This window comes from Ursus maritimus (assembly GCF_017311325.1).
Source record: "Ursus maritimus isolate PB19 chromosome X unlocalized genomic scaffold, ASM1731132v1 scaffold_X1, whole genome shotgun sequence".
In the NCBI taxonomy this organism is placed as follows: domain Eukaryota; kingdom Metazoa; phylum Chordata; class Mammalia; order Carnivora; family Ursidae; genus Ursus; species Ursus maritimus.
This window is the reverse complement of record NW_024423319.1, coordinates 104,268,850-104,279,031: the sequence shown is the minus strand read 5'-3', so window position 1 is coordinate 104,279,031 and position 10,182 is coordinate 104,268,850. Positions and strand designations below refer to the sequence as shown.

Sequence of the window (10,182 nt, the reverse complement as noted above, 5' to 3'; positions counted from 1 at the left end):
TATCCGCCACTCTTCGATGGCAGTGAAAGGAGTAAAGGAGGGGAGGGGGGCAGTGGGGGCAGAATGCCCTCAAAGAACGTGGAAACCTTTTACAGACACATCGTCTCCCCGGCTCAACAGCAATCATCAAGATGTCCCCTGCAATCCCTCATTATTGAATTAATACCTCTGAGGCCCCCCAAAGGTAAACGAAAGGACTCTAATAATTCATATTCACTTAATTACATCTTCTCCAGTGAATAGGGAGAGAGGAGAAGGGGAGGGGGCGCTCTCTTTCTTTTTAAAAGTTATTTAACTTTCCCACGACTCGTTCCCCTGAGCTGAAAATACGGAGTTGCTGTCACATCTCTGTTTGACAATGGAGAAATGTGTCAACAGAAAGGAGGGGACAGGCCTCATCATTAGCCCTCTAATGCAAGAAGCTGTTGTGTATTAAATGAGCCATATGGAATTTATTGTGCTTTATCAGCGCTTGATTTTGACTGTAAAGTGATTCACTCAGCTCCTAACCCAGGGACATCTGTTTTCTGTTGGCCATCGGGGCTGCCCAGTGTTGATCGTCTCTTTGGTTATGAGGCCTGGGTTCGGAAATGCACTCTGGTATGGGGCTGCAAACACCTTTAATAGCATTGCACTCACTCCCTATTAGATCAATGTGGGCTCATTGCTATAAAAAATGGGAAATCAAATAGCATTAGCCAGCTCCTTGTGCGGGCGGAGGGGAAATCAAACAGCATTTTGCCTTCAAATGGCCCTGTTTGTTCTAGCACTAAGTGGGCTTTTATGAAGCCCGATTGGAGACTTAATCGCAGCCAAATACCTGCTTGGAGCTGAGCGGATTTGTCTAACAACCAAATCCATGCTCCATCCCATTATATCAATCAGGAGAAGTCAGTCCTCCGATTGTTTCCTACAGGGGCTGTGGAACCAGGCGGCTCCTGACTGCAGTGCAGAGACCCTGAAACCCCTCTTCTGATCCTGGACTCCTTCCTCAAGGTTCCCAAACCCAGAAACCTTCCCCACCAACCTCCCAGCTCTTCACATTTTCATCTTTTTGTGCACGAGTGTTTGGGTCTGTTTTTTCTGATTCTGCTTCTCTTCGTCTTATGAAGGGGGTCTCAACCCACCCCAATCCATCCACCCCCCCCACTCTTCTCCCCACCCTTTCCCCTCCCTCCCTCTCTCTCTCTCTCTCTGTGGAGATGCTCACCTGGACTCGGGCCTCAGTCAAATCCAGCCTCATGGCCAGTTCCTCCCTATAAGAAAGCGACACACAGACAGGAGGTCACAGCAGGCTCTGGCAAGCCCTCTCAGCCACCTTCCCCTTGCTGGCAGGCCCCCCATTAGGGTCTCCCCTGGCTGCCTGCCCTCACCCCCAAACAGATGGGCGTCATAATCCCTTCACCACCGAAGTGCCTACTATTTGACTGAAAACATAAAAACATACAACCCATTGCTGGATATAGGATATTATATTGTATCATACTATATTCAAGAGTGACAAGGGTGGCTTCTTGAGTCCATAAGCCTAACTGGGTACTCGGATTCACCCTCACTCTCCCTTAAGCCAGAGTTGAACAAGGAACACACGCGCACACAATGCTTGCAACCTGTTCTGTCCTAATATTACATGGGAGAAGAGCTCAATAGTCAACCAAAATTTTTTTTCCTGCCCTTGGTGTCTTTCTGCCTTGAAAATATTTTTCTGCCTCCCCCCCACTCTCCCCCTCTTCTCTGTCTCTCCCTCTCCAGCTCTTCGCCTTTCCCTCCATCTCTCTATCCCCCCTGCCTCCCTCCCTCCCTCTCCCCTTAGGTCATACTCCCCATTACCCTCTGGAGATATGTTAAGCTTGTTAAGAGTTCAGTGGGGTAATTTTTTGATTAAACAAAATTCTGCGCACCTCCTGACTCCAATGCCCACTACAAACCCTGCCCATCTCAGGGGAAGTCAATTTAACTGAAACCCTACCCCGTCATTGCAGTTATTACTGCGACAATTAAGGCAAATAGGAAACCATTAAGATGCTGTAAAATGGCTTACGACCTGTTTACCGAAAATATGAGCTCGAGAGAATAATTGGCTCTACCCCCGCTAATATGAAAGATCGAGGGCTGCCCAAGCCTGGGACCCAGGTCTGCACCGCTAGCAGGCCCCCCCTGGTCCACACCTGAAACTTCAGGACCAGAAGAGAAAACCGGTTCACCAAGCGCTTTCCGTTGCCCCCTGCTGCAGTGAGCACCAGCAAATCTAAAACCACACTTTTGGCTGGCTCCCCGCCAGAGCCAAGGAGCTCTAAATAACCCCCAGTGGGAAAGAGGTGGGCACCGGCTGGCGAAGAGAAGCTGCCCCCTTCAGGTACTATGGTTCCCCCTGGAGAAGCTAAAAAAGGGCAGACCTGGATGCCAAATGACACCTCATCATTTTCTTCTTTTGAAATACACATGTGTCAGAAATGCAAAAAGCAGGTCGACCAGTTGGCTAGTCGATAGCACACACCGATTTTAAATTTTATGTTCTTTTTTAAAGATAATGAAGGGACCGGATGATAATAGGGGAGGACCAACTTTAGCTCAAGGGATGACCAAGTGCCCTGTCTGCCAGCATCAGATCCACGCTTTTGCATTACTGCTTAGGAGAGAGTTTGGCAATTACTTGCAAGATCAACAACACTTTAGAGTTGGCTCGGGCCTCCTGAGCTCTGAGCAGCGATTCCTCCTCCGGTTCAAACGGGCGGGTAGCCTTCCGCTTCTAAAACGCATATTGAAAAGCTGCACACGTCTTGAACGAAGGAGCTGCCCGAGCTTGACAAGCTCCGCGCCAGGCAGACACCCATCCGTTTCTTCCTACCCACTGAGGGAAGTTTGCCCTGACCCTGGCTCCTCGCCTGAGCAGACCTCGGCCTTAGGGTGGGAGAGGAAGGCCCCCAGGCCGGCCAGCGCCCCAGGTTGGATGAAAAGCTGGGGCCCTGGGGTCCCGTCATCTCACCTCTTTCCCCAAAACACTCAGGCAAGAGGGAAGTGGAGTGTGACCAGGCGGAACACCCTGGTTGGACAGCCGTCCAAAGAGAACCCCCCCCCCCAGCTGTTTCGTCTATTGCCTGCCAGGCTGCCAGCAATCCTGGCCCACCCCTGTAAACCCGTGTACAATAAACGAATGCTGGGCTTAACGTGTGTGTGGGAAGTGAGGACAGTGACGAGACGGGAAGATTCTGGCTGGAGCCCCACAGATGTACAGATACCAAACCCTGCCCGATTCTGACTTCCTTCCGTTATTTCAGAAGTCCTCAAACGACAGAACTGGAATCTTTTTAAAGGCCTTCTCCGCAGGCGCGGGCTCCAGCTTCACTGTGAACAGCGAACAGCGTAACTGATACGCACCCGGCTCCTGGGGCATCAGGCGGTGGTGCGGCGGCGGCGGCGGCCACGGGCCACGGCGGGGTCCATCGCAGGGAGGCCCCTCCGCCGCCGCCGCCAACCGCGCGGCCTGGGGAGCGGCCAGACGGCGCGGGGGCTGCCGTGGCCGCCGCGGCCGCGGCCGCCGCGGCCTGGGACACGCTCAAGATCAGCCAGGCACCGCAGGTGAGCATCAGCCGCAGCAAGTCGTACCGCGAGAACGGGGCGCCCTTCGTGCCGCCACCGCCCGCGCTGGACGAGCTGGGTGGCCCGGGGGGCGCCGCGCACCCGGACGAGCGCCTCGGCGCGGCCAGCGGCCCGGGTGGCGCCCCGGCGGCGGGTGGCGGTACGGGCGCCGAGGACGACGAGGAAGAGCTGCTGGAGGATGAAGAGGACGAAGACGAGGAAGAAGAGCTGTTGGAGGACGACGAGGAGGAGCTGCTGGAGGACGACGCCCGCGCGCTGCTCAAGGAGCCCCGGCGCTGCGCCGTGGCCGCCACTGGCGCGGTGGCCGCCGCCGCCGCCGCTGCTGTGGCCACTGAGGGCGGGGAGCTATCGCCTAAGGAGGAGCTCCTGCTGCACCCAGAGGACGCTGAGGGCAAGGACGGCGAGGACAGCGTGTGCCTGTCCGCGGGCAGCGATTCGGAGGAGGGGCTGCTGAAGCGCAAACAGCGGCGCTACCGCACCACGTTCACCAGCTACCAGCTGGAGGAACTGGAGCGGGCCTTCCAAAAGACGCACTACCCAGACGTCTTCACCAGGTACGCGAGAGGGGCGGGCGCGGCTGCAGCTGGCGGAGAGCGCAAGCGGGCCCCGGACAGGGAAGGCGGGCGGGCAGGGGCCCCGGGTTCGGGGCAGGGACTTGGCTCCTGGACTCTGCCCAGGTGTGCCCTCCCAACGCACCCACCCCTGCTCGCTGAAAGCTACCCACACCCAACCCCACCCCTACTCCGGGCTTTAAGTTTGGACTGGGATGATTCCTTTCCTTCCCAAAGTCTCTCCAGTTTAATTTTGTTTTCAAGTTACAAGTTTTAGTTAGAGAAAAACGGCCTCTCCAAAGAGTGCCCGAAAGCGCCACCTCGGAGGCACGCGCACGGCAGAGCACAGACGCCGGACCCCAGGCGCTGCCCTCCCGGCCGGGTCCCAGGCCAGGCGCAGGAAGCGCCTCGGGCCCTCGCGGCCAAAGCAAAAACAGGGGCTATTTTTGGCCGCTGTGTGGTGCGCGCTCGTCACCACCGCCTGATGCCCCAGGAGCCGGGTGCGTATCAGTTACGCTGTTCGCTGTTCACAGTGAAGCTGGAGCCCGCGCCTGCGGAGAAGGCCTTTAAAAAGATTCCAGTTCTGTCGTTTGAGGACTTCTGAAATAACGGAAGGAAGTCAGAATCGGGCAGGGTTTGGTATCTGTACATCTGTGGGGCTCCAGCCAGAATCTTCCCGTCTCGTCACTGTCCTCACTTCCCACACACACGTTAAGCCCAGCATTCGTTTATTGTACACGGGTTTACAGGGGTGGGCCAGGATTGCTGGCAGCCTGGCAGGCAATAGACGAAACAGGTGGGGGGTTCTCTTTGGACGGCTGTCCAACCAGGGTGTTCCGCCTGGTCACACTCCACTTCCCTCTTGCCTGAGTGTTTTGGGGAAAGAGGTGAGATGGGAGGACCCCAGGGCCCCAGCTTTTCATCCAACCAGGCGCTGGCCGGCCTGGGGGCCTTCCTCTCCCACCCTAAGGCCGAGGTCTGCTCAGGCGAGGAGCCAGGGTCAGGACAAACTTCCCTCAGTGGGTAGGAAGAAACGGATGGGTGTCTGCCTGGCGCGGAGCTTGTCAAGCTCGGGCAGCTCCTTCGTTCAAGACGTGTGCAGCTTTTCAATATGCGTTTTAGAAGCGGAAGGCTACCCGCCCGTTTTGAACCGGAGAGGAATCGCTGCTCAGAGCTCAGGAGGCCCGAGCCAACCTAAAGTGTTGTTGATCTTGCAAGTAATTGCCAAACTCTCTCCTAAGCAGTAATGCAAAAGCGTGGATCTGATGCTGGCAGACAGGGCACTTGGTCATCCCTTGAGCTAAAGTTGGTCCTCCCCTATTATCATCCGGTCCCTTCATTATCTTTAAAAAGAACATAAAATTTAAAATCGGTGTGTGCTATCGACTAGCCAACTGGTCGACCTGCTTTTTGCATTTCTGACACATGTGTATTTCAAAAAGAAGAAAATGATGAGGTGTCATTTGGCATCCAGGTCTGCCCTTTAGCTTCTCCAGGGGGAACCATAGTACCTGAAGGGGGCAGCTTCTCTTCGCCAGCCGGTGCCCACCTCTTTCCCACGGGGGTTATTTAGAGCTCCTTGGCTCTGGCGGGGAGCCAGCCAAAAGTGTGGTTTTAGATTTGCTGGTGCTCACTGCAGCAGGGGGCAACAGGAAAGCGCTTGGTGAACCGGTTTCTCTTCTGGTCCTGAAGTTTCAGGTGTGGACCAGGGCCTGCTAGCGGTGCAGACCTGGGTCCCAGGCTAGGCACCCTCGATCTTTCATATTAGCGGGGGTAGAGCCAATTATTCTCTCGAGCTCATATTTTCGGTAAACAGGTCGTAAGCCATTTTACAGCATCTTAATGGTTTCCTATTTGCCTTAATTGTCGCAGTAATAACTGCAATGACGGGGTAGGGTTTCAGTTAAATTGACTTCCCCTGAGATGGGCAGGGTTTGTAGTGGGCATTGGAGTCAGGAGGTGCGCAGAATTTTGTTTAATCAAAAATTACCCCACTGAACTCTTAACAAGCAACATATCTCAGAGGGTAATGGGGAGTATGACCTAAGGGGAGAGGGAGGGAGGGAGGCAGGGGGATAGAGAGATGGAGGGAAAGGCGAAGAGCTGGAGGGAGAGACAGAGAAGAGGGGAGAGTGGGGGGGAGGCAGAAATATTTTCAAGGCAGAGAAAGACACCAAGGGCAGGAAAAAAATTTTGGTTGACTATTGAGCTCTTCTCCATGTAATATTAGGACAGAACAGGTTGCAAGCATTGTGTGCGCGTGTGTTCCTTGTTCAACTCTGGCTTAAGGGAGAGTGAGGGTGAATGAGTACCCAGTTAGGCTTATGGACTCAAGAAGCCACCCTTGTCACTCTTGAATATAGTATGATACAATATAATATCCTATATCCAGCAATGGGTTGTATGTTTTTATGTTTTCAGTCAAATAGTAGGCACTTCGGTGGTGAAGGGATTATGACGCCCATCTGTTTAGGGGTGAGGGCAGGCAGCCAGGGAGACCCTAATGGGGGCCTGCCAGCAAGGAAGGAAGGTGGCTGAGAGGGCTTGCAGAGCCTGCTGTGACCTCCTGTCTGTGTGTCGCTTTCTTATAGGGAGGAACTGGCCATGAGGCTGGATTTGACTGAGGCCCGAGTCCAGGTGAGCATCTCCACAGAGAGAGAGAGAGAGAGGGAGGGGAAAGGGTGGGGAGAAGAGTGGGGGGTGGATGGATTGGGGTGGGTTGAGACCCCCTTCATAAGACGAAGAGAAGCAGAATCAGAAAAAACAGACCCAAACACTCGTGCACAAAAAGATGAAAATGTGAAGAGCTGGGAGGTTGGTGGGGAAGGTTTCTGGGTTTGGGAACCTTGAGGAAGGAGTCAGGATCAGAAGAGGGGTTTCAGGGTCTCTGCACTGCAGTCAGGGAGCCGCCTGGGTTCCACAGCCCCTGTAGGAAACAATCGGAGGACTGACTTCTCTGATTGATATAATGGGATGGAGCATGGATTTGGTTGTTGGACAAATCGCTCAGCTCAAGCAGGTATTTGGCTGCGATTAAGTCTCAATCGGGCTTCATAAAAGCCCACTTAGTGCTAGAACAAACAGGGCCATTTGAAGGCAAAATGCTGTTTGATTTCCCCTCCGCCCGCACAAGGAGCTGGCTAATGCTATTTGATTTCCCATTTTTTATAGCAATGAGCCCACATTGATCTAATAGGAGTGAGTGCAATGCTATTAAAGGTGTTTGCAGCCCCATACCAGAGTGCATTTCCGAACCCAGGCCTCATAACCAAAGAGACGATCAACACTGGGCAGCCCCGATGGCCAACAGAAAACAGATGTCCTGGGTTAGGAGCTGAGTGAATCACTACAGTCAAAATCAAGCGCTGATAAAGCACAATAAATTCCATATGGCTCATTTAATACACAACAGCTTCTTGCATTAGAGGGTCTAATGATGAGGCCTGTCCCCCTCCCTTTCTGTTGACACATTTCTCCATTGTCAAACAGAGATGTGACAACAACTCCGTATTTTCAGCTCAGGGAACGAGTCGGGAAAGTTAAATAACTTTTTAAAAGAAAGAGAGCGCCCCTCCCCTCTCTCCTCTCTCCCTATTCACTGGAGAAGATGTAATTAAGTGAATATGAATTATTAGAGTCCTTTCTGTTTACCTTTGGGGAGCCTCAGAGGTATTAATTCAATAATGAGGGATTGCAGGGGACATCTTGATGATTGCTGTTGAGCCGGGGAGACGATGTGTCTGTAAAAGGTTTCCACGTTCTTTGAGGGCATTCTGCCCCCACTGCCCCCTCCCTCCCTCCTTTACTCCTTTCACTGCCATCGAAGAGTGGCGGATATTCTCGTCTAGACAGATTTGGATACACAAAAAGCTGCCCACCCAGCCTGGTCCCAACTCGTCCTACTTTTCCAGCCTCTGAATTTCCACACTAGAGTGTTTCTTCGATTCACAAAATAGATCGTATGAGGGCTGTGGAATCTTACGGATGAGCCCCTTTTCGGCAAATTTTAAATAATCAACCTCTGTGGATTCTTGATTTCTCTCTGGCCGTAGGTGGCTGTCTAGAAGTCAAGCCCAGCTTAGATACCAATGCTAGTAAGACAAGCTCCGGTGTGTATATATGAAAGGCACGGATGTCTTTAAATTAAAAACACACACAAAGTCCCCTGGGATCATTTACATTATATTTTCATATAACTCTGTATAGCCCTGAGTTCATTCTTAATTTTTAGACTTGTGTGCAGGCACCAACCCAAGCCTAAAAATATTAATGCCTTCGGGGGCAGGAGCATATCTTATTAGCTGTGGGCGTGATGAGCAGGTCACATCAAAATAATCTCATGCTCCTGGAAGCTATTTTTAGACTATGGTAGCTGCCACATTTCAGGTAAAGGTCTCTACTAAAACTGCTTTCTATTAACAATTAGGAAGATACCTGTGCTGGAAACCTCCCCAAGCCTAGAACTGTCTTTATTTAAATAACCTATTTAAACCACATCCCGCAAAAGATATCAAGGACCTGTTAGCTCTGAAGATGTGTAAAGTCTACAGGTAGCCGCACTCTGATATCTGTTTGTCCAAGGATTGCTGCGTGCCTGGGCCTGGCAGTCAGCGCCATTCTGCTAGAACCAGGCCCTGCATAGAGCCCCCGCAGACAGCAGGCCACAGGCCCCATATTTCCTTTCCCGGAGAACTGCCCCCTACAATGTATGCTTGTTTGCTGGGGCAAACCCAGCTTTCCCTCCTCCCAGCTTTCCCCAAGCCCCAGAATCCAGCTTATACTCTTAGGTGTTCAAGAAATATTTCTGGAAAGAATAAATGAACCGCCTCCTCGAGGTCCCCTTTTCAACACAGCAGGGATTTTGCCAGCTCTGGGGTAAACCTGAAATCAAAGTCGGAAACCGCTGATAAGCTGCAGAGAGCCAATCTGTGTTCATCTCTGGGTGGCTGCCCACTGCCAGGAGTCACTGTCAAGGCGAGCTTTCACAGGCTTTATTTTATTCATTCCACACAACAGCCTTGTGAGTCAACTTTGATTATCACCATTTTACAGATTAGAAAACTGAGGTTGAGAGAGGTTTAAGCGATGTGGCTAAAGATGCACCGTAAGCAGGTGGCAGCGGAGACGTTTAAACCTCAGCTTCCCCATCTCTAAACACTCGGGACCACTTTCTTCCAAACTGGAAAGGAACTAGGCTATTTGAGATATGCGCTGGAAAGGCTTTGCTTGCCCCGCGTTTCCTGCTGGCTTTAAGTCTGGGCTCCTTCTCGCCACCCTTTGGCCCCCAGAGGTGTCTCGGAATAACCTGAGGCCAGAGAGGGGCGAGGGCGCCGGCCTGGGTGGAAAGGAGGAAGGGCCCGCAGCACTGAGGGGGCGGGAGGAGGCTGGGCGCGCCTCGAGCGCCCGCCGACCCGGCTCTCTCCGCCTTGCAGGTCTGGTTCCAGAACCGTCGGGCCAAGTGGCGCAAGCGGGAGAAGGCGGGCGCGCAGAGCCCATCCTCCCGGGCTGCCCTTCCCCGGGCCGCTCTCGGCCACCCACCCGCTGAGCCCCTACCTGGACGCCAGCCCCTTTCCTCCGCACCACCCAGCGCTTGACTCGGCCTGGACGGCCGCCGCCGCCGCCGCCGCCGCCGCCTCCCGAGCCTACCTCCGCCTCCGGGCTCGGCCAGCCTGCCGCCCAGCGGGGCTGCCGCTGGGCCTGAGCACTTTCCTCGGAGCCGCTGTGTTCCGACACCCGGCCTTCATCAGCCCTGCGTTCGGCAGGAACGCGCGAGCCTCGGGGAGTCTGTCTGTCTGTCTGTCTCTCTCATACACACACAGAGGCTGGGGTCAGGAGGAGGCCGGAGACAGGAGACAGGCAGCGGCTACACACATCTTCGCCCTTTGGCCAACCCTCAGAGATTTAGCCAAAGAAAATAATCTCTCTAATTTTGCCTCAAACAGTGTGGATCTCAAGGGAATGACTTGGGACTGAGCAGTAAAGGGGAGGGCGGTGGCAGTAACAACAACCGTGACAACTGGGAGTGTTCAGT

General features: G+C 53.5%; 1 protein-coding gene across 1 annotated transcript in view; it reads left to right on the top strand.

Annotated features, from left to right (window-relative positions):
* Window positions 1-2,578: 2,578 nt before the first annotated feature.
* Window positions 2,579-10,182, top strand: part of ARX (aristaless related homeobox) — an 8,268-nt gene continuing 664 nt past the window's right edge. Inside the window, 7 exon segments of the mRNA XM_040636889.1 lie at window positions 2,579-2,735; window positions 3,398-4,154; window positions 6,743-6,788; window positions 9,584-9,643; window positions 9,645-9,783; window positions 9,786-9,838; window positions 9,840-9,919. Coding sequence (XP_040492823.1) covers window positions 2,579-2,735; window positions 3,398-4,154; window positions 6,743-6,788; window positions 9,584-9,643; window positions 9,645-9,783; window positions 9,786-9,838; window positions 9,840-9,919 — 1,292 coding nt within the window.